This window comes from Oxyura jamaicensis, chromosome 3 (assembly GCF_011077185.1).
Source record: "Oxyura jamaicensis isolate SHBP4307 breed ruddy duck chromosome 3, BPBGC_Ojam_1.0, whole genome shotgun sequence".
In the NCBI taxonomy this organism is placed as follows: domain Eukaryota; kingdom Metazoa; phylum Chordata; class Aves; order Anseriformes; family Anatidae; genus Oxyura; species Oxyura jamaicensis.
The window spans coordinates 24,128,088-24,153,531 of NC_048895.1; the positions used below are offsets into that span (position 1 = coordinate 24,128,088).

Here is a 25,444-nt window from a genome sequence, read left to right on the forward strand (position 1 = left end):
ACTGCAGAAAACAAAGAAGATGACTAGAATCCTCATGTACAGTAGCCAGAAACTATATAAAAAGCACAAAATAACGTATCTGTATAAAACAGCAGTTTCTTACCTCTGCAAGGAGTATTTCTGCAAACGATGAAAGGCACCTTAGGACAAATATATTAAAACCAACTTTTTGATTCACAGATGATATTTTGTGATTCTACATATAGACCAGTAATGAGTGAAAAATTAAAACAGCAGAATGCACTTAGTTCAGGAAGCTGCATAGAAAGATCAATAATCTATTTTATAAAATCAGAACTTTCATTTAAAAATGTAAGCATGTGCAATAAAACCATAGGTGCAATAAATAGATTGTTGAGGGCAGCTGTCACGCAAATCTTCAAATTCATGTCTTGTAACTTGATGGCAAATGTTTCCAGCATAAGTTCATTAGGTAGTCTGGGGCCAAATTCAGAGCCAGCGTGTGCAGCCGCAATCCCCGAGTGTGGAAGTGGTGTAGGAGCATCCATGGCTCACAAGGGACAAGGCCAAGAGAGATCATAAACAGTCATCCAGACTATGCCCTGCCAGAGAATAAGCTGTGCCTTAAACATCGCCAACATTTAAAGACATTTTCAATTTTTTCTTAAAAACTTGTGTAAATGATTTTATAATGTTCTCAGGAAATGTACTGCAGGGCTTTGCAAAGGTTGCCAATTACTTGTTGTCTTGTGAACATGGGATTTGGAGAACAAGGCTTCCTTTTTTTTTTCCCGTCTTTTCTTCGATAGCTTTTTTACAAATGTGAGTATCCCTTTGCTCGTTGCTTCTACAGACTAAACAAACCAAATACTTTCATTTTTTAACACACAAAATGAAGTTGTCTAGCCCTCTCATCTTACTTGTCTCTCTCCACTGGATTCTTTCCAATTAGCCCCCAGCCTGCTTGAAGTGTGATGCCTGAAACTGGATATAGTATTCCAGCTCAGAGCTTATTAGGCCTAATTAGAGGAAAAGGTTATTTCATGTGCATTTAATGGGGAACTCTTATTTATTCACTCTAGTATAAAATCTGCTTTCTCACCAGAACATGACATTATTGACCCATGACTAGCCTGCCACTCACTGTAATCTACACATCATCTTCCACAGTTACCTCCACTTCCAGATCTCCTCCACCCTGTTACTTAAGATGGATAATCCAAACTATTTATTAAATAACAACAAATTATTTAAGTAAAAGCCCTACTTACTGCATCCGCCTTGGTGACAGTGAATTGCTAACAACCCTAAGCACCAATCACTCTCATAGATCCATTTGTGATATGCTTCCTGCATTGGTTATGAAAATGTAAAAAACCAGCCTTTCCCAAAAGCCCCTTACCAAAATCAAGACATGTCACCTTTGAAGCTTCTCTGTTCACACACCAGTTGTTCTGTCACAGAAGGAGCTATCTGATAGGATCTCTCTCACATATTTCACACACAATTTTAGAGAAAAAGGGAAAAAAGGAGAACTTTGGGACTGAAAACAGGTATAGGAACTATTTTCCCTCAGAATGAGCAGTAACAGTATAAAATGATTACTTCGATTTGTGAAGATCTTTGGAATAATAAAAAGCTATGAAGATGACAGCAACAGCTTTGAACCAGTTCTGAACTTCCAGAATTTGTTCAGTTATGTCACAGTAATGCTTGCATTTCTGAAAATACAGTTTTAACAAAAATGTTTTAAGAAGGACAGCCTTATTTTATGAAAAGCTTGAAAAATCTCTGTACTTTATAAGGCATCATAGATTCAGGCTAAACTTAACACAACTCCACATGTGTCTTCCTCCAATCCACTGCATCTATTGCCTTCTGTTGTTAGTTAAAAGCTCATTCTTACTGACTATGAGATGCTTCGGTCATATGGATACATACTCCTTCACACCAGCCCAATTTTTAGATCTTTGCTGAGGCCACAATAGCTCCTTAGGTGCCCATAAGGTAATGCCACTATCCTAAATTAAAGGCCCAATTATTAGCTCAATATATTGGTGCCATTTGAGTCCTCCTTATATTAGCCATAAACAGGTCCATGTTACCTTACACATCAAACAAGCCAAGGGACTGCACAGTTGTCCTTATCCAATATATTTCCTTTGTTTACTGTAACAGAAATATTTACTTCTTCCAGATAAACTCCCCACATCTAGATTAAGACCCTGAATTAAAAAACAACAACAACAACAAAAAAAAACCAGTGAAAATAGACCTTTGTTTTTCCACACACTTGGGTGAGTTCTGAATCAGTCCAATGGTGAACACAATTATCTCCCTGCCCACTACATTTTATTGAAAACACTCCTGCCCCACATGCTCAGACAGAGCATGTATTTTTATGTGTAAATTACATTGTACAAATGACACAAAAGATTAGGGACAGTCACATGCTGAACTAAGTTCTCATGAAACACATTAACACCATCCCACTAGACAACTGCTTAAACAGAAAGATCCAGGATTCACAAACTTGATGGGGATCTCGTAACAAAGTCACTAAACATCACACCTGTAATATACTCACCCAAGTCACTGAATTTCATCAGTCAGATTTTTAATATCGTACTTGTTAATGTTACAAATAAAATACAACTTAAATATTTTATTTATAAAGTTTTCACAATTTCCATGTAAAACCAGCAGTAGGTTTAAAGTAAAAAGACCTTTGTGGAAGCAACAGCTTTTTCTTTAATAAGATTCTAATTTTATAAGAATAATGTGTAAACACACACATACATGATTTCCTTTTGTACACAACGGTGTAGATTAGTTGATACAAATATAATTTATTATAGAAACATTTTTTGTTTTTGATTTTGCTACATGCAGTTCTATGCTGGCATCATACATTAATCTTTCAAAGAGTAAGACGTATGCATTTTGCATTCTATCCCCAGAATGTCCATTGCCAGCAGTGGACCTCATGTTTAGAGAATCAAATTCACAGTGTCAGCAATCTAAAATTAAACTTCAATACAAGATTATAAATAATCAAAAATGAATGCATCATTTTCATGTCATAATTGCCAGAAGCTCAAAGGCCAAGATCCAAGCCAACAAAAATCAGTGACAGTTTTCCCACTGACTTAGCTGGAATTCACCTGCAGTCCCCAATCACTACAGACTCTCGTTTCAGTTCTTCAGTTTTATCACAACATGAAGAGTTAAAAAGTGCATCGTATCACAACTTCAGTGTGAGAAGTAAAGCCTCTAAGTCTTTCTGGGCCTCTTTGTCCTGAAAGAAACAGACAATCATGCATCAACTTAAATAGGATAAATCCCTTGATTTGCTAATACGTGCCTATCCACATTTCTTTACTAACAACAGACATAACACACAACTGTAATAGCCACAGAATGTACAAGACGGCATAGTAAGTTAATTTGTCAGTGATTGCAAAAATAAAGCATGAAGTAAAAACAAGAGCCAGATGGCAGCCCTTCTTTTACAGCTCTGTTAAAGCACTTAAAATGTTAGCCCCAAATAGCCTTCTCAGCAGACAAGTAAGCCTTTCAGCCTAGGCCATAACTGTCATTGGTGTACCGTGCATAAAGTACTGCCTTGCCTTATGCAAGCTGGCAACCTGACTGTGCGTTTTTTTCTAAGGGTACTTCTGTGATGTTTGCTAACCATTTAATATCCAGTTAACAAGGAAACAATTGGAAATGTGATTAACGACAAAGGTTAGATAGTGGCTTCAGTGTATAAAGCCATACCTCCCTGTAATCACCACCATGGATTGACTACAGCCTCAGTACCACCCAGACTGGTGGTGGTGGGCTCTACCTATGCTACTGGGCTCCCAGCAGTGCAGAGCCGGTCAGTGAGAAAGAGGCAAATAATTTGCTGTGGTCAGAGCCAATACTATATTATACCTCCTAGGACAGAAGGGAAAGGCTCCTTTAGCCCGACTAGTAAGTACACAGTTTGCACGTTGCTGTAAACCAAGCCCGGCCCACAGAACTCTTTCAAAGGTAACCAGTGACATATATTTTGGTTATTCCATACATAACCGTATATAACCTCAGGAAAGGAGCACATGCAGTACATAAAACTCCATAATTCTGCTTATTTTTGAAATGTCTCCTGGATATAATCAACATGCTTTGCTTGCTGCTGCAAAACTTCCAAAATGCACCTTGGTTTAAGTCCACATTTCTAAAAATTCAGCACCTCATACCTCCAGACTGGTAAGGGTCCAACCACCCAATATATGCACCCATGTGCATTTAGAAGTGCAAAATCAAAAAGCACACGCACATCACAAATTTTGTCCAAGTATTTCTAATGACAGAGTATTCCTTTCCCAGATAATGCCACAGGCAATTCTGAAACAAAATACTTTTGACAGACAGTGAAGTAATCACTAAATTTCAGGATCACTTCATTATCCAATCAACCAAAGAGCTGGAACAAAATACTGGACATTTTAAAATACATTTTACGGGTGAAGAAATCCCTGCTTCTCTTTATTTTGGTTAGTTGTCCATAATGTCATGGAGGAACAGAGAAGAATATTGAGATGATAAAAACCATATGCCAGACACGTCAAAATACATTATATTATTGGTCTGGATTAAGGCATTAATACATTAGCTGGATGCTTCTCTTGGAGTCATTGCCTTGCTCCCACTGGCAACAATAGGCTAAACTATCTGCCTAATCATTTATCAGAGGCCTTAGAAGGCACACAGTGCAAAGCCAGTAAGCTCTTGCCAAAATACTCTAACAGAAGGAAACATCACGCTGAATTCAGCACCCCTTAAATTCCACATCAGTACAGGCTGCCTGGAGCACCAGCCCACGGCTTTCAATAAAAATTGGGAAACTCAAAATCTGTACTAATACATTCATTAATTTAACAAAAATACACTCTTTTCTGTACTCACCATAGTCAACTTGTGAAAATTATGCCAAACTCCACTAAACAAAAAAGTAAAATGCTAGTACTGTCCCACATTATTAAGAAAATGGTTTCATTGTATGTGGTCCTACCCTTTTTTACGCTTTTCTAAGCCAAAAATAATGCGGATGCAGGTTTTGTCATATCTGAAAAGTGTCCAGCATTTCATGGGTTGACAGATTTCTTTACTCATTTTTCATGATACAGCTTTTTAAAATACAGCTCCAAGCAATCACGTATAATTGCCCAGTATAGTCCTTTGCTTCTAAGGAGAGAAACAAGGAGCTTTAGTGAGTTGCAAGGTCTCAAAACCATTGAGCAATCTTTCCTGAATCTCCCTCAGAGCTTAGGACAAAGAATGAAGCAAAACCAAGACTGTTCTAAGAACTAGTTGGAGAAGAAACTGCAAATGCTCAAGACTTTCTACTCTGGGTTACCAGTTCCAAACAAGACTGTATCAGGAACAAGAAGTATAATCATTACAAACTATTTAATGGACTGCGTTAATTGAGCCAGTGGCTTCCAGTCAATAATAATAACCCAGATGGCAGAAGCATTTTAAATATCAGTCTTGGCGTTAAAAGCAAAGCTGAGAATGGCCAGTGAAGGGAACAATTTTGTCACGCTTGGATATGGTCCTTGCAGACCGAGAGTTATGTCACATTAGAAGGAGAGAGGAGCCCAGAATGCTGTTCATTTTGCCTGTCTCCAGTCTTAAGGATGAAAACTTCATTAATATCCAAGCCTTTACAGTTAATTGGAACAAAGCTGTAAGTGCTATATTCGGACAATGTTCTTCCTCGGATTTCTGTGTCTGTGGCTTTCTAAAAAATGAACTTTTTTGTTGCTTTTAATTCTTTTGTTTTGTTTGTTTTTTCCCCAAAGACAGGCAGGCTTTGATCTCCCTCTAGAGTGCAGCAGGAAGAGAAAGAGGTGCAAGTCATGAGGAATGCAATGTATTTTGCGCCAGTCCCATTTGTTCCCCCTGAGGCTTAGTTCATCGTTCACTGAATACCCAGCCATTTTCAACCTTGACTTTTTACTGTCAAGGCTTACATTTATTAAACACTTCTCACAGCATTTTCAGAGTTGAATATGAGTTCAAATGTTCTGCTAACTGCTGCACAAAGGGTATTCGGAGTTACAGGGTCAAGGACTGCATTTTCCCCCTTTCCTCTTTAGTTGCCTTCCTTTTCTGTTTCATCATTCGCAGGGGACGTGCACAGGAAAAAAAGACCTGGGAGGCCAGGGGCTGAACAAGGGAAGAGAGGGAGTTGAAAACAAGAGCAAGACAGAAGAGATAGCTGATGGGATGAAGGGAATGTTGGCTTAACTGGATATAGCCCACATTTTTACAGCTAATCTCTGCTAAAATATATATATATCAATAAGCAAACACGCAGACATATACATATAAATGTGCATATAAAACTTAAAAAGCAATTAGAACCGAGACAGAAAGATAACGATTTTACCTTCCATCTCAGCTAATTATTTCCTTATGCACTAAGCACACTCAACCCAGGCACTACACATGTGTGCACTTGTCGACAAAGTCCCAACTGTCAGCAGAGAACAGATAGACCCCCATGACCACCGACAAAATGGTAACTCCAGCCAACTACAACATAACTGAGCAACCGGAGCCAAATCCCGAGCTGACATGCATCCTGTAGGGTTTCACTGAAGTCAGCGTGGCTGCATGGTATGTTAAATGTGAGGGCTGCGAGGGTGGTCCAAATCTGTGCTCTGATATGTGGTAACAGAAAGGAGGTGCTGAGAGCCACCCCTGCTTTTGGGTACAGCTGTATCATTCCTTCACAGTTCCAGGAAAAACCCTGGGCTGTAACAAAAAAGGCTCCTAACCACGCACAAAGAGTGTTAATTAGAGAGCAATAGCTCTTGTGGACTATATAAATCATATAAAGCTATATGCTATCCATTCTCAGTGTCATGATAGATTCTCACACGTGGTGTGACCGTAGTAGGTTTTTGTTTGCACACCAAGGCATAATGCTGTTTTTGCCCTTAGATATTTCAATAAACCAATGCAATCATTCACTTGCAACTTTCTGTAGGACTGCTGTACATCACAAGTCAGGGTGCTTTATGTTCATTCATATTTTTAGTATCTTCCTCTGGGGATGAACTGTAACTTCTCAAGGCTCCTAGGATCAAGGTAAGCACAGCTTTAAAATATGTAGTTGACAATAATTCAACATGTTCTGATTATACTTTGAGAAGACAGGAAAACACCCTTTCACACCCAGATAACTGGGAATGAATAGTTCAGCTGGTTATAGGATTGCTGTTGAAAAATCAAAAAATGGCAGATTTCAATTCAGAATAATTGCTGGCTGTGTAAAATTTTTATCCACCAGCAGATTACTTTCTAATTTAAAGACCAAGTTGCACCTATACTTCTGGTTTCCTTTAATTATTGTATGGAGCTTTTGGTGTCCAAGACGTTCCCCCTTTCTCTCCAGGTCTCCCCCATCACCGTGGGACCTACAGCACTTCCTCCTGAGCAGCCAGCACCGCAACGGCTGGGACACGCTGGGGCCCAGTTACAGCCCTTTCAGAGGGATGCCTGTGGAGACTCTCCCTCCACCCTGTCTACTGGCTCCAAGGCAACATACTTTGAACTCCTGGAAGCTTGACGTCCCTCAGCCACTCTTCAAAACCAGGAAAGTAACTGCACACCTCTTCATCCCACAACGCCTCGGAGAATCGTCCTCTGGAAGTAATTCTCCTGCACCACCAGCACACCAGCAGGAGACACGCTCCGTGCTCTGAGGAGCTGACTGCCGAGCAGTCTTGCTGCACTAACAGCTGTGCCAAAACTGTGCTGCCTTTGTCAGGATTTTGCCTCCACTACTGTGTGATAAACTACTCAATTTAACACAAATATAATAAGTTCAGTATCTATCAATGCAGGCTTTCTCCTTATGTATGACAATACTACACCATAAAAATTATCTTCAGCATTTTGGGAGATTGTTTTTGGAGGGGGAAAAAGTATAAGCAGACAACGCAAACAAACCTTTCAGCAAGAACTTCAAAAAGATGCAGATTGAAAATCATCCTGATCATTAAAACAGACTGATAAAATAATTTACAACAAAGGAGGTCTCAACTTCTTTAAGCTGATCTTTTAGAAATGTCTCATTTTTAGCAGCATTTTACAGTCTGAAATGTGATCTCTTTGCAATGAGCTTTTAAAAGGACTATTCCCTGAGCTCAAAGCACTCATATTCACTGTAAACTGAACCACAATTTAAGGAATAGTATTTTTTTTTTTTTTTTTAGCAGTTACCATAATTTTTGACAAACAGTATATTCGCAAGAATCTTTAATTTGGGATTGGTGGTAGCTGTTGGGAAGTTCTTGTTCAACTTCACAAACAGTATTATAGGAAAACAATAGCCCCAAATTCAACATGAACACAAATATGAATACTTCCTTAGTAAATGAAGCATTATGGACTTCTGCTTTTGGATATCAATGCACATAAAATCTAAAGGAATTAATATCCTCTGAAGACAACAACATTTTGCACTGAGAAACACGTGTAGTTTGATATATCTTTTAACATGGGAAAAACAGGAAGATGAAGAGAAAATTCATCATTTTTACCCTTCTTTTAAAAGCAAATTAAATTTTTCCTCCTTAAAACCTCACTCAAAAGAACTGCAGCAGCTTCAAATGAGATCTATTGGAAATATCACAGCAAGGTCTGCTACAGAGAACCAGTCAGTGGTGGCTGGAGGAGGAATTTCTTGAATTTGTTTTGGAAATTAAAGATACTCATAAGGTCTGTTGTGATGGGAACAACTGATAGAAGCTGAAGTTTATAATCTGCCCTCACTTCAACCCCTTTTAAACTCCCATTCTTTTCCTCACAAACAAAATCCAAAATGTAAATTAATAACCTGGGAAGCTAATTATGATAATGTAAAAAACAAACAAAAAAAAAACAGGCATTATTTCTTCTAAGCGGCTGCATTCTTATTTAAACATTCAGCCACCATTCCTTATCATTATTACATCTACTTCCTTCTCTTCCACACTGGTTTCCCCAGCTTTTCAAATATCACTGCAGCTGGAGGCAGATTCCTTACCAACCCTTACACTTCCTGCCATGCTCTAGCTGTAAGAAGTGAATGTCAGAATGATAAATTTTTGTAATATCTAAATCTCTCTTTCTTTTTACTTTTAACTCTGAATTGCCTTTATTTTTGTTGGAAAGGAGGGAATGCTTTTTAAATTAGTATTTTCTTAAAGTCACCAATAACTTTGTGGAATACATTCTCAGCTCCAAGGAACATTTTATCTCCATTTGAAGTAAGATTTTTCAGAAACCTTTAGTGCAAACATTCATTCTGCAGTCTTAGAAGAGCTGTAAACAGAAAATCAGGAAGAAGAAATTTATTGTAATGTAACTACTATTTTTTAATTTGTTTTCAGAAAATGTTGGAGAGACCTGAACTTTGAGCTTTTAATGAATTAATCCACTACATCTTTCTCTGTTAGGCTGCTAATACCTCTGTGGTGAGTCACTGGCCCTAAAAGTAGAGTTCATTCCCAACCCCCAAGCTCAACTCCAGACACAAGAAAAAATAGTAATTTCTTCACATTTATACTTCATAATTCTACATTTATATGTACATTTTCTACAAGTTCCTCCCATGAAAATGCCAAACAATCTTTGTTATAAACAAGAAGTTGGTGTCATCTATCTAGCTCTGCCAATGCACCTTATCCCACTTATGTGAAAAGTACTACGTGTTTAATCAAGCACGGACACCCACACACTCATTTTGTCTTTCTGAATAGAAGAAGAACATACATGTTTTCAAATTTAGTATTTTTTTCTCCAAATTCAGAAAAAGGTATTTTCCCATCACAGTAGTCCACCACATCTGGTTTTGACAGCCCTTTATGTAGCCACACTCAACAAGGCTCTGAGCACATAACAAAACAATGAGTCTCAGTAAGGGTAGTGCGAGTTTGATGAGATAAGCAGAGCAGCTGTTACACACTTTGCAATAACTCACAGCAGTGCTAAGCCGTAGGATCTCTATTTTTGAAGGGGTAAAGGTTTCCCAGGACCTAGGGGTTATCCACCTGGACAGCAACCAGAGAAAAGCAGGACAATTTCATGTCCCATGCACCTCCAGCTACGTAATACCACTCTATAGTGTGACAGTATTTATGGCCAAGGAAGGGCGGTGTGATTCATCAGAGGTTTCTGTTTAGAGTAGAAAGGTCTCTAACGTAGTACTGTAACATGAGTTTTGTTTCACAGATCTAATTTCCACCAAATCTCTTGTATCCCCTTTCAAAAGAAAAAAAAAATAATTCATAGAATGGTTGGCTGAAAATGTGCCAAACTAAGAAAAAAAAAATCACACTAATATTAGGATCTACAAGAGTCAGTCATTCAATCAGAAGTTGTCTCTACCTTGATTACTTCTTTGGTATCCTTTTTCAAGTTTTTTGGTTGGTTGGTAGGGTTTTTTTTTGTTTTTCCCCCCCCCCCCCCCCCCCTTTTTTGTAAGATTCTGTTTGGAATTCTGTTTGGAAGCCACTTGAATGAAAAAGATAGTCTCTAAGTGGTAGAGCAGACACACAGAAAGGATCTTTGGATGTGATACAACATTCAAGACCAAAACCATCTCACTTAGTTTGAAATGTTAGATGAAATGAATCCTAGACAATGTGTCAAAGAAGTACCCTGAGTTAGACCAGCTGAGAATTTGACCTGAGGATTAAAATGAGCTATGGGCTGTTTTACTGATGCCGAGTACCTCTAGTTCCCACTGAAGTCAATGGAATCTGTGGATGCTCAGAAGCAAAAAAAAAAAAAAAAATTAAATCATTATCTACTATTATTTTTTGTAGTTATGCTGCAGGGTGATTTGTATCATGAAATACTACACATTTCCTCAACGTGGCACCATTCCAGCAAGTATGTCTCTCAGTCTACAACTGATTTTATGCCTTTATACATATATATATATATATGTTTCTCAGAAAACGTCAACATTTAGAAACAATAAAGGAATTCCCCTGCCTGAAGAAAGAGGTGTTTTAAATCTCACATGAGAAACGATGATTATACTTAGGAATGATGGGTTTCACATGACTGTGACAACATCCTATGCTGCTGACAACCTTGAGATCCCGTGCTGTGGCAAACTGGAAGAAATTGTCAGACTGCTGCTGAACTCTGTTTTCTCTTTCAGACCACAAACCCTGTTTTTTACAGGGCTGTAGGCAATTCAGTCTCCAGTTATTAGCCTCTTCCCTCCCTTAAACTAACCTGACTAAACGTTACTCCTACATACAGCTCCAAGCTCTGAACCATTTCAGTTCCAACATGTTTCCCCCAAAATTGGTAATAGTTTTTCTCTAAATAAATGAGACGTAATATTGTAATTCAAGTGGGATTCATGGTAACAGTTAGCATTGGCAGTTTGTGTTCCAGATCTCCATTTTATAGTAATTCCCATGTGTGAGCTTGGTGTTACCTGCTTGGTGTTGACTGCTTTAAAAAAAAAAAAAAAAAATTACACATGGTTGCTCCAATACTGTGTTTTCTTGGACCCTTTTTTCTAAACTTAACTCAAACAAAACAAGTGAACAAGCCAAAGCAGACAAATCTGTGATGTCTATAGGATTAGTCAAAATGTCCTATCTTCTTCAGGTAGACAAAGGATTTTGGGTGCTGCTTGCTGCTGCTTCTACAGTTCACAAACCAATATAATTCTTATTTCATCACCACTCTGCTTGACAGAACACACATGCACCTCAAATTGCTCCCAAATTCTTGCTCTCACCTCTGGGCTGCTGGCACTTCAAAAATGCGACAGGGTGTTCCTTTTTGCAGGGACTAACCCCTGTGCCCAGGGTGGCCCAGGACACACTGAACTCTGTGGATTGAACTGGGCTCATTCATGTTTAGACTGATGCCATTGGCCTTTAGAGGTAGGATTCACCTCCCATTAACTATGCAGTCTGGAAGTCAGGTGTCTCATGTATGCATCTTACACACGTCTTCATACCTAGTCTCTCTCAGCCATCAGGGGACAGAGTTGGGATGAAGCATCTAGAAGCCTTTCTCTTTCTCCTCCGAGTTTATGGGGAGCCTCAGCAACTACCTGTGGCTAGACACCGAAACTTTGTCCAGCTGCCGTTACGAAAGATGAATACAACTCCATGCTCTCTCTGTACTTTTCCAAGGAGTCTGATGAACCTGCTGAATGACTCAGTTCACTAAACACACACAGCCTTCTGCCCACCAGAAGTTTCTGCAATATATGTGTTTGGTTGCAATTGTATTGGATAGCTTCAGAGTTCATTGCAAGAAGACCTGGTGTGTAGTAGGTTAAATACAGAAAAAAATAAATGGAAATGCATGAACACAATCAAAGCAGATATATACAAAACAGGCAGAGTTCAAGGAATTGCAGTTGCACGCTCTCTCTCTCAAACCATTTCTCCTATGTTTAATGCAACAAAGGTAGAAAATAACTGATAATTTTGTAAAAACCTTCTGTAAACATAGGCAAGCTGAAGGTACGTTTCAACAATAGGTAAAGAATAAAGCAGAGTTAAGATACAATCTACATCAGTACATATTTAAAGAAACAATGAACTTAAGCAATGATTGCTTAATTTATGATTGGTACATACTCTAATTTGGACCAAAAATAAATGCCACCCAGGAGCAGCTGCTGGTGAGGCATGCAGTGGTCTTTCTTCTGAGTGGGAACATTTGACATAAACATGTTAGTGCTCCACGCACAGCACTTATTGTCAATCAAAACACAGAGCTATTTAATGGTCTTTTTCCTTAACTTCAAAGAATTAAATGGGATAGGGCCAATTCATCTCTGGAATCACCTCTCTCTCTCCCTACCACATCTGCTGTGCTCAAAGGGGGTCCCTTAGGCTGACAAAGCTCAGGTTTGAACTTGTCACGCTCTAGGATGGTAAGACTTTTTCAGTCATAGGTCGGTAATTATGGAACTTGCTTCTACATGAGATGAGACAGCAAGAGTGAACCTTCTTGCCATGACTTGGTTTACATTTGAGAAATTCAATCACTTAAAATCTCACAAATATCTCTAGAAATTTTGCTCCCATATACTAAAGTACTCCAAAGGGTCTAAAAGGAAATCTAATAATCTTTTAGAATAAATTATGTTGCAGCAGATGTAACTGAAATAACTGTGCCACTTCAATCACATTGTGGTTGAAGACAAAGCCCAGTTTGAACAATTCATCCACTTCTGCTGCAGCTAACAACACACAGTGCCCCACAGGCCTCGACACAGATCACAAAACAGGCTTTCAGGAACAGAAGTAGATAGTGTGGGACAAAAATCCCACGTCATTTCAACTGAGAAAAAGTAGGTCTGGGGCAAAATTTCAGAACAGTAACATGCTCAACAGCTATGGGTTGAATTACAAAGACTGCAATTCAATTTCTGACAGCCTCTGACACAGACTAGTCCCTGACACAGTCCTTCCCTCAAACAAAGATTATTTTTTTCTTTACAGCTGTAGATACAAACAACTGCAATAAGCCAACCTAGAGTGGAGTAAAAGGAAGGGTCTGTGTTCAGAGGAAAAAGTGAAACATTATTACTGACAGTGCAATAATGGGTACCAAAGCAGGACAGCGGTCACAAGAGAACAACTTATCACTCTCAATACCCACCTCATTAGTAACTGAGTGAACTGACAGTGCAGAATCACAGTACTTCAGTGCATTGTTTTTCTGGCCAAGATCTTTATAACACTGAGAAGAAAAAACATTTTGTTTCCAATCTGACCACTGTAAGAATACCAGAGTCTACAAACCATTAGTTTTAACAGAACTTGGTTACCTTTGCCAAATACACATAATTGTATTTGGAATATCCTGGATGCATTTCTTCTGCCTAAAGAATAAAAAACAGGAAACAAAACAGACATAAAAATTGCGTGAGGAGATTTACATGGTCCGTGTAACATTTTCTAAACTTCCTCAAATATCAGAGTGAATCATCCCTACTGTGCACCACAATGTTTAGCATTTCCCCAAAAGAAAAAAATCCCAAGAAAATTTAAAAATAAAATAAAATAATAATAATAATAAAAAAAAATCAAAACACTAAACCAGGCACACAAGTTGTTGATATTGCACACAAAAACATTCTGTATTCCTCAGTCTCCTCTCTCCCTAAATGCTTAGTAAAGATACTGGAACATTCTATAGAACATTATTGGATCCATTCATTTACACAATGGGCTAAAAGACACTGCTGTCACTAGATTATTAATACTTATTCCCTCATCAAAGCAATTAACACACAATCAACATGTTGAATAACTGATACTGAACTGCATTCATCAATGTTTCAATTATTTTTCTGATAGACCCTTATCTTCTAGCTCTGGGTTCACCCTTCTTTTTACATTAACATCTTCTGAAAAATTTAGGTAGTTTGAAAAGTTCAAGATCATCTTCCTTTTAAAACACATCAAGGATGTAAAACCTTGATTGATGAGTACAAATATTACCAATCATCTATGAACCAAGAAGCAGCTTTAAATCAACAAATAGCTTTGAGGAGAGAAAAATTACATCAGTGAAACTTACTGTAGCTGCAATTCTTGAATGAAAAAAATGCTGCTTTTGCTCAAACTGTATAATGCCACACAATTGTCTTTTGGAAGGTAATTCAATTTCTGCTGCAGAAGTTGACTTAAAACCACAGCCACTCTGCAGCCCCCCATGAAACACCCCGAAGCTAAAGTGTGTATTTCGAATTATTTCTACCATCTTTGGATTTTGACTCTACAGATAAAATCTCTACATTGGAAAGATGGCAATGTATTGTATTCTCCAAAATTCAGAAAATCTTGCCATCTTTAAACAGACACAGAAAGAACATAGAAAATAAACAGATTTCATAGTGGGGAAAAATATGTTTGTCCTTGGAGAAACTGTCTGAAGGTAATTGTAATGATGGAAGTTTATGCTTTCAGTTCAGTCAAGTGAAAAACTTGTATGTATCAGGCCCAGAATTCGAAACAACTCATACAAAAGACACTAAAAGACAGCTTCACTTTAGGCACGTAGTGTTTTCTTATAACTGTGCACTCAAATAGATTGCCCCAGAACAAGGACTTATGTGATGTTCTTTTCTACATCACTGTAAAGGTCCTTCCTCTGTATCATTTCAACCCCACAAACAAGAAAGGCTTCTACGGAAATTCAAAGAAGAGCCCCAGATCAGAAAACCTTAAGTGTCACAATGTCAAAATTTTCCTTACCTATGTTAACACTGCTGCAAAAGTGGGCAAATAAGTAGTTATTGCTACCTTGTTTCAATGGCGTAAATAATTAATCCATATCTATTTTGCATTGAATTCAATAACTATTAACACAGCAAGTAATTGAAGATTCCTGTAAAACTGAAGGAAGTGCTAGCCACTCATCTCCAAACTATTTTTAAAATAGAGAAGAAAAAAATATTTTATTATAGAGCTCCGTGGTGTATAGCAGAACCCTTGATTTATAGCCACAGAACATAATCTGTTGAGCAGACATCTTGACAACAGTCACACAGAGCAGCTGGTAAACAGTCACGCAGGAAAACCCTTGGACAGGACCTACCTTAAGAAAATTCTGCAATGCTTCTTCTACTGTTGAAGTTGGTGGAGTCCCAAAGAGAGCAGCAGCTACTTTCTTTTCAAGCCAAGACAACTGAGCTACCTATAATAAAAATATAGAAACATAAATCAAAAGCCCTTAGGATTGCTTCTCAGTTTTGGAGTGAATACTGTCCTGTGCTACTGTACTACTTATACAACTTATTTTGCAAATAAGCTTGTAAAGGAATGCTTCATGCTGTTGATTTGCCAACTCAAAGCATAGCCTTTTGGATATTAGATTCCATTAACTCAGAAACGTACACTTTAAGAAATACAGAACATCAACATCACTGATATGAGAGTATTCAAATGTATGAATTTTAAAGTACAGTTTAGGTATCATAAGACCATGCTATTTTCTAAGGCTAGAAACAATGCTTTAAACCTGTTAAGGTTTTCATGACTGCTTAGCATGGTAGTCCATGTAAAGACTGCTTTTCAACATTATGAAAAGTTACTGCTACAGTCAACATGTCAGTGCTTTTGGCCCTCATAAAACAAATTCACTTACTATGCAGAAGCTGGTCACAATCACTGTAAAGAGAGAGGTTTCATTTTTTCCTAACAAGTAACATTTGCCAAGGGCTTCATTTCTTCAGGAAAACTGGCTATGAAAAGGACTTTAAGGTATGCTCACATTGCCACATAATGTACATGACTTCTTCCCTTACATATATTGACAGCTGACAGAAATTGCTCTGGTTATTGCCACAGAGTACTTGGCTCCATCACCTAACAGAGCAGAAAACACCTCACATCTCTAATGAAGGACAGAGCTGGGAAGGAATGCAGTGCGAGACTGGAGCCTGTTGAAATGGAGAAGCCACACTCATTTGGCCACATCTACTACATCTGTAAAGAAAACTCAGAACTTGATTCCTTCGTGTCAGTATTTATTTGAACCAGGGCACTGATGGCTCCTGTCACCAAGTATGTCTGAGTTAAAAAACAGTAAAAACATGAAGGCTCTGCGTTTTACCAGCAACTTCCAGCATGATCTACGCAACGCAGAGAAGGGAGACATGCAGTCCAAGAAAGAGAGCCTCTCACTGGAGAGCCAAGAGGTGAAATAAGAGTCATCACATCTACAGACAGCTCTGTTTCAGAGGCAGAGGTGATTCAAATAACACAGCTGAGTGCTGAGCTCAAGGCTGCTCTACTGCTGTTAAAACCAAAATGGTTTTGGATAGCTTCAGACTATTCCTGCCTCATTCTCTGGCTTCCCAGTCTCTTTAGGGCTGTTGCTGCTTTCCCCTACCTTCTTGTGCAGAACTCAGCAATAATCTATTAGGTTACAATTAATTATGGTAAACTATAAGAATCTATTGGCACCATGACACATAGCTATCCACAGCCATCAGCCAGAACACTTCTCATTTGAACAGGCATCTATCTCCATGCATTTCTTGTTGCAAACTGTCCTAAAAATACCATTGCAAAGAATCCACGTACAGGCCAGCGAGCAACAGGAAAATGCACAGGACCAGGATTTCTTGCTGGCCTCAATGATTCAAGCTACATACGAGCAACACTGCATGGGAGACAGAAGGCATCCTGGCCAAGTTTTGCTGGTTGTTTGCTAGGGTTCAACACCTTATTTGTTAAATGCCATCAGTACGTCTTTCATCCAAACCCATTAAAAATGATCTTCCAGAAAGAGTAATAATAAAACTTTCTTCATTCTCTCATCTCCCACACTTGAAGCACCTTCTAAGAGAATGAAGTGAAGAATTTTCATTTATTTATTTATTTGAAAAGTTCTCTGGTAATCTTCAAGTTCTCATGCGTAGAAACAACAAAATGTTTCCCCCCATCCTGAACTACTTTAACACTCTGTTACAAACTGCAGCATCCTGATTAAAACTTCAAATTGGAGGTATGCATACAACTCCCTCACACACCTCACTTTCCTGGCTGCTGTCTAGTTTCTAAGACATATGCTGTGAAAGACGTCAAAAGGATTCTTGCAAAGATATTGTTTTCTTCTGCTGCAGCGTTCTTGATTCTCTTTCAAGAGGGAGGGGTATTCTTTATTTCTAGGTCCATCTCATCATAGAGTGAGCTTATAGAATGATGATAAGAGGGAAATAACAAAGGGAATAATAAAGGGAATGATCTGCATGTATTGTTCTCTGCAAGACCACCCAGCACCCCGAGGGTATACATACAGTGCACAGATACAATTACCACACACGTGTCAGCTGTTATGCAATAATGAGGGAACAAAATTGCAGTTTTTCCATGTAGAGTTATAATTACCTATTGAAAACACAAGTCCTTCCTGGCAGTTGTTTTATTTTCTTGCAAGATTTAATCAGAACTGATTTACTGAGGTTTTAGTCCTTATTTTGTCTGGCTTGGGGGCTGCTTTGCACTATTCAAACGTTTTAAAAGAAAATACACTTGGCCATTTTTATATTACAAACCCAACCAATCTAAAGCAATGCTTAAAAACACAACACACGTAGGGACAATAGTGATTTATCTTCAACACACGCTGGATTCAATCCTATACTTTATGACTATTACACAGATAGTCTGATAGTTCTGTAATGATCTAGATATTCCAGCTGGTAATCCTCTGGCTTGAGGAACTCATTGCAGCTAACTATCACTGCCTATAAGCGGAGTGCCTAGTTTGTACTGCCTGTCCAGGTTCCTTGCACAGTCCAGAGGGACAGCGGCATTTCTAGTGGGACGTTGCTCTTAATTCACCTACAATAGTCCTGGATGAACGCTCCTCTCTTCCCCTTCTTTCTTTCCCTCAACTACAAAAGGAGCATAGACAGTTGTACCTTGTGGATGGCTACAGACAAGTGAGATGAATCCCATCACAACAGCTTAACCACACCCCACCTGTGTCAGTCTGCACCCCCATAGGACCGAGGAGGGAATAGAGCTGTTTTATGCAAGACACAAAATCGTGTCCTGGAGCAATAACGATACCCTTCCCCTAAACACACAAAAGCACTGTTCTTAATTTGAAATAATTTTATTACAGTAAATCTTTTATGCCATGTTCAGTGAAATGGAAACGTTATTCCTAGCACACCAACTAACTCTATTAAGTGTTCTCTGCGTGTGAACAAGCCCAGGCAGCAGAAACCCTGGTGCAGCATGCTCCAGTGTAGTGAAAATTTAACTTTTACAGTCAAGGTTACCTCAAACAGTGCAAAGCGTATCTGAAGGTCCACAGAAAATAAAGTACGAAGAGATTGTTGATTACAATCTCACCCCAATGATGTCCAAACCTTAACTGAGATTTTTTTTTTTCAGGTTCCACAAGCATTTTTTTTCAGGTTTCCTGATACGAGTCCCTCCCAGCAGCCCTAAAATCCACAAAAGCACTGCAAGAACACTGTTTCCAAAGATCTCCTTTGAGTGTATTGGGTCACTCTGAAGAGGAACACCGTTCCCCAGCTGCCATACTGAGCACAGCTAGTATCACTTCCTCTAGAAGAGGTAAAAAACCAAGGGCCTGAGGGACGATCAGCCAACCCCTGAGCTGCCCTAGAGTTGCAGCAGTGTGGGTCACCACAACAGCCTGGCTGCTGGCAAGGAGGTGAGGCCGCTCTTCTGTGTCCCAAAGCTAATGAGATGGCTGGCTTGAAAGACCTCTACTGATGAGCTGTCAAAAGAGCAAGTTCTCATCAGCTTATTCTACCCAAATCTCTACTAAGACCAGAAAGAAGAAAGCCACCCACAGAGTTAAACTGTAGCTGACTGCAATACTCTCCAATCAGACCATTCTTTCCACCGAAGATTAAGGCAGAAAAATGTGGTTTGCTCCTAAATACTGGAAAAAGAGATACCCTAATATGCCTTTCTCCTCCATGAGCATCAGCAAAATTCACATATTGACTAGATCACTTAGTGACTGGAGACTGTTTTTCAGTTTTGTCTCCCATTTGGTTTTGATGAGATGCAAACCATGCCCAATCATGACTCTTTTCAAACTCCAGGATGTTGGCACCAAGGAAACTAAGCCATTTAGACTGAAAATTCAGCCAGGAGGGACCTGCACCCCTAAAAGATATCCACCTCCGATGTTTCCTTGCTAATTGCTCACTGGTGACACAACACAATTGTCTTCCATAAAGGAAAATTATCCCACTGATCCATCTTCAGTAAAGTATTAATGGTACCTACTTCAATATCCCCAGAGAGTTCCCCCCCCCCCCCCCCCCCTTTTTTTTAATTACAATATATTAACGTGAAATTATTTAATACAATTTTACAAGGTTTTGACTTCTGGAAGAGATTAAATAACTAGAGAGCAGTTTTAAAATACTGGCTTCCAACACAAATATTCCCTTTCTTGCCAGCTGATGAACCTACAGTCTGCACAGGCATTTAGCCATTTATCCAACTTGAATTCCCTGGGCTTTTCACTTTCCAGTAAGAGAAGCAAACTTACAGAGCACACAGACAAAGGAACTGGGTGAATTTGTTCCCCAATGTAACCCAAACAGATTAAATTGGGATACACCAGAAGTGAATCCAACACATGGCATGTAACCTACAAAACCAAAATTCCAAGAAATCTAATTTTTAACACCCCACTAACATTTACCAGAGGCTCTGATCCAGTTTCACAAGTGTATGCTAACAATTTCGTGTCAGTCCTTTAATGGCAAGTAGCCAGAAGTCTTAACTAGATATGGACTCAATTTTAAAAGCTAAACACTAAAGCAATAAATAAAAACAAACACCAAATTCTTAAGGATTAGCAGACAATTGCTCACAAAATTCTAAAGAAAGAAATAATTACTATACATTATGCACCATTGATCATTTCACTTCTAATAAATATTTCTTGCTGATCTGAACGCCAAAGGTAATTTTCACTGTCTCTTAACAACAAAAAGCTGCAACTTAAAAGGCTCTAAACACTACTTATTTTAAGTCACATGCAGCTCTTACAGACAATACTTTGCCCATTATGACATCTATAAACTGATCTTTCATAAATCTTGCCTACCTGATCTTGATTCCAGAATTAATTCTCTAAGAAAGCAGTGATGACATTCCTATCAAACCAGGATCTACCTCTTTTGTACAGCTCTGCTGGTTTTATAATGGTAAAAGAAATCAGAACAATAAAAAAAATGTTTTTTCAACAACATGGCACACAGAAATTATTGGCTCTCAACCAACCTGCTCAGTGCTGTGAAGCAGTGGCAATTCAGCTCATTGTCCTGCTAAAAGACACTGTGTCACTTTGCACCAGCTTCAGATCTGGCCCAGCAAGAACACCCAACATGTGTGACGTTGCCACCACTGTTCTTCACAAAAGACTGTGTTGCAATGAGAAATGCAAGCAATGGCTAATTCTAGCAAAACTGCACAAATCAAATAAGCAACACTTATGGAAGAACAAATGTTAAGGCCAATCTTAGCTTGACCCAAAAGTGAGCTAAAGCTAAAAGTACAAACTAACTTTTTTTCCTCAGTCAGCCCTTTTTTCCCCTTTATTTTCCTTGCAGTGGATAACAGCCTTCCCAGCCTCAACCTCAGCTAGACTAAATAGAAAAGAAAGGAGGGTCTAAGAGGAGCTTAATCGCTCCATCTACAGGCAGCAATGCAAAGGAAGTGTAATATACATACTATTTAAACACTTCCCACCCCGAGGAAGGATTTGGAACCAAGGCCACAGCTAACAGCCTAATTTAGGGATAATTACCACAGTATGAAACACCATAGTCTGCAGAATAAGATCATGAGATTTTCTGCATCTTCCACAAGCTCCTAGACTACCTATATTACATGCATGACCAAAACCTGTATTAGCGGATCAGCACAGAAACTTACTCACTCAGTCTGCTAAAACTAACGGGAGTATCACCAGCCTCGCCGGCCTAGGATTAAGATCTAACTTCTGTACTCGAGAAATGTTCCCTAATAATCAACTTATCCTGCTACTGAAAGCATACAAATGGCAAAAGAGCTGACAGTCCTAGAAATTAAAACAAAATGTTAGTCAGTCTTATACTTGCATTTATCTGTACTATGCAAGTCTGCGCTTAGTCCTTCAGGCTACTATTTTGTCAAGGCAAGCAAGAAAGTCATAGAAAGCAAGAACTGAAAATAAGGAAAAAAAAATCAACCTGAATTATTTCAGTGGCTACATCTGTTTAAGCAGACATAGTTTCACTTAATACAATGCTGGCCAGGTCACCCCCTAAGGCAAATGCTAACCTGTGGCTTTATTGTTCACAAGGGAAGTACTGCATAGATACTGCAAGTGTGGAACATGAATTCATAACGATACAGCGCAACAAACCACATGTAGTCAGTCAGTAAGTGCTGGCTGTCACTAACGTGAAATACGATTAAAAGATAGCACAGTATTAACAAAATGAGGTATGCTGAGATTACATGTAAAGCTTCCAAATGCAATAGCTCCGGCATTAAATAAGCCATGAGAAACATCTGGGAGTGTTTGACATAAATGGAAGCTGCAGTCAGTTGTTGGACATCATATGAGAGCACTTAAGGAATCACTGTAGAGAGAGATGCTCTTCAAAGGCAGGACAGCATGCATAACATAGGACAACCTTTGGCAACTCACTTTCACATTGCTAATGCTGACATTGAAGAATACACTGTGATGAAAAGCAAAATAAGCCCTTTGAAAAAGTTTGTGTCATTCTTCACTCGGATCAACTGAGAAAAAATGTAGTTGCTGAAAGCTTTTTGAAAGTTATATATATGATCTGAAAGAACTGCTGAAAGATTACCTGGTATTAAGGCTTATTGCAGATAAAGAAACAAAGTCAGAGGCTGCAGTGTTCTAAATAACACGGCAACTCCTTCTTTCCAGTTTGCAGGCACTTCGTAATGACTAGAACTGGAAGTAGCTGGAGGAAAAAGGCAGGGCTGGAATTCACTGTACATCAGCCTTTGCTACTCTGAGAAGTCTCCCAACGATCTTTTACAGCCTAGACTATGCAAGAACATTTTCTTCTGACACAAGATTCTTCATAGCATAAAAGATGAAGTGATAAGGACAGTCATATGAGCCATCAAAGATGTGGGACTCAGAACAGAGCAACTCTCATATTGCAAGCACAAAGCATCATTTTTGCTTACAAAAATTAAAATACTGCTAAACTGGCAAACCAGTCTATTTTATTTTTTTTTTTCATGAGTACTTATCACTACATCATTAATAAAATCTTTAAAAGCTCTTGTTGAGTTGGAATAACAAAATTTGTGTTTCTTGCAAAACTTTGGTGAACAACAGATTTTATACATGTATCTTTGTTGTGACATTCTCCTGAAATTTACCAAGCCAGTATGGTAATCCAGTAACATCACACACGTGGAAGTTAATTCAGGAAATGTATATGCACTGCTTCATTTAGCTCAAAACATCTACTTCAATGAGCACCTACTATGTGTTAAGTCCCATTACTTCATTTCAAATGCATTATAATTTTTTATACTCAATACGTAAGATTACAAAAAAATATTTTAAAAACTTACTGAATAGCACCATCTTCCATTTAGGTAATATAAAAAGGGATCTTGAGGCTTAAGTTCAATTGCTTTGTCTAGGTGCTCCTATTAAAAAGAAAAATGGTGTCACTTTAGATGTTTGCTTGGAAAGTGTGTTTACATGCTAAGAGACTTGCTGCAAATCATATACAAATTCAGAAGTTTTCTTCTGCTGCAATTATCTTCTAATATACTAAATATATTTTAACTAGCAGATCCCTTCCTTATGGAGGAAAACCACAAACAGAATTATTTAACAACTTTGCACGCAATGCAACAAGACCACAAATAAACTGCTCAAAACTTCAATCAAAGAGCTTGAAAACTTTTGCCTGAAAAAGGCAACAACTTCAGTTGTTGTTTTAATTTACAGTTAGTATGAGGGAACTCTCACACACCAGATCAGTGAGAAAGCAACCACTGTCTTTGTTCTTACAGGCCAGCACCCATCATTGAAGACTCTTCCACCCTGCAACATTACTTCTCCAATGACATGGTACAGGACACAAAAAAATGTTACTATAATGTAAAATTCAGGAAATAAAAGGGTTCTGCTCCAGTGAAACAGTAACAGCTAGAAAGTATCTAATATGGTGATTCTTCCAAAACCACTGTCATTACAGGTCATAAATAACTTTATTTCTCTCTTTAATTTACTGAAGAAAGCTCTTACTTCTCAACCTGAGTTTAAAGAAAAAAGAAATACGTTATTTCACCCCAAGTACTATTTGTCTCAAAATAAATCTCTCTTCTAAGGTTTCATTTTTTTCAGATCTCTCTTCTTTTCTGACTAAGCCAGTCACTAAAATATCCAAGTCATACAGATATGAGAGACTATTATTCTATCATTTTGTCCGCAAACTAATCACATAGAAACTATGTTTTCATGCTATTATTTTCCCCAAAGCCTTAGCATTGCCAAATGATTCACTTGGATTTCAGAAATTACTTCTGAAGAGCACACTTACTGAAAAGGAAAATAACACTGTTGTTTTTTTTTAAACCCCATCCTTAAACAACTGCAGCACTTCTGTTTTTTTTTTTTTTGTCGTTGTTGTTTGTTTTGTTTTTGTCTTGTTGTTGTTCATTTGGTTGGCTGGTTGGTTTTATTTCTGTCAGTTTCCCTTTCTTACCTCGCTAGTTGCAGCAGTTGGGGCTTAGCTAACTTGGCACAGCCTGGATGTAGTTAATGCGACGCTCCAAGCCCTCCCACAGGCTGGATGTGATGGGGACCTGTCACACATTTGTTGTCTCTCACTGATACCCAGAACGAGGGGACATTGGCTTGGAGGGAGGGCAGTGGGTAGAAAGAGCCAGACCAATACTGAGGACAAGAGGTAGGGAGCACGTGCAACAAAAACTGCTAACTAGAATACACAATTATCTCTGAAAGAACACTGTTAAAACAAACATAACTTATTAAAGGAGGCATGAAGCATGATTGCAGGACTGTTAGTTCATTGCTTACATTTTGTATGTTTTGATTTTCTGAACAGAATTGTTACTCCTTGTCCTCTTCCCTTTCACTACGGACTGTAACAGAAATCTTGATGTTCCTCCCAGAATCCAACCTCAATTTATTTATATTTTTTTTCAAAGCATAAATCTGCTTGCATACATAAAAATAACTTTAACACCGACACCAAAATAAACGTGTGAGGCTGAATTACTGTGTTGGAAAAATCTCTTTGACACTATATAAGGAAATAATTTAAAGGAATAGCTTAAACAAAACACCAAAAGCCTACAAAAACATACCTTAAAGAGATAACCATTCCTGATTTTGTTTTGTACACTTTCAAACTGAGACATATAGCCACACATAATTGCAAACCTGAGAGGGGAAAAGAAAAACACACACACATACTTTTTGTGATTTAAATAAACCTTTGAATCAAATTACAAAATATTTCAATACCTAGTTCACAGATTAACAACTGTTTTTCTTCCATCTTGACAGCTGGATAGAAGTTTGGCATGAACTGTACATATTCAGGAGCAGACAACAGAACAATACAAAACAAATAATGGAAACAAGAAGCTTAAATGACACTGTCAATGAAGTGAAAAAACAGGGATTTTTTCCTCCAGACAGCACCAGCATTGACAAAAGCTGAACTGGACACACTGTGCTCCAGACTGTGACACTCTGGGAACGCGAACACCATCAGCCACAGTATCTCACCCGGGAAGGCAAATCCTTGAGGCGGGCTCAGCAGCCAGCCACACAAGCTTCAAAAATCAGAGTCATCTTCTACCCTTCTCAAGCATCTCTGTGCATTTCTGAGCCTCTAGCATTCTTTTAA

At 38.5% G+C, this 25,444-nt stretch overlaps 1 protein-coding gene across 2 annotated transcripts in view; it reads right to left on the reverse strand.

Moving 5' to 3' along the window:
• Positions 1–2,557: 2,557 nt before the first annotated feature.
• Positions 2,558–25,444, reverse strand: part of RMDN2 (regulator of microtubule dynamics 2) — a 45,420-nt gene continuing 22,533 nt past the window's right edge. For both annotated transcript variants that reach the window (XM_035322141.1, XM_035322140.1), the window contains exons 6-11: positions 24,897–24,972; positions 23,127–23,204; positions 15,601–15,699; positions 13,826–13,879; positions 13,657–13,737; positions 2,558–3,259 (exon numbers count right to left, since the gene is read on the reverse strand). In XM_035322141.1, the coding sequence (XP_035178032.1) occupies positions 3,206–3,259; positions 13,657–13,737; positions 13,826–13,879; positions 15,601–15,699; positions 23,127–23,204; positions 24,897–24,972 (442 nt within the window). In that variant the 3' untranslated portion in view covers positions 2,558–3,205. The remainder of the gene's footprint in view (positions 3,260–13,656; positions 13,738–13,825; positions 13,880–15,600; positions 15,700–23,126; positions 23,205–24,896; positions 24,973–25,444) is intronic.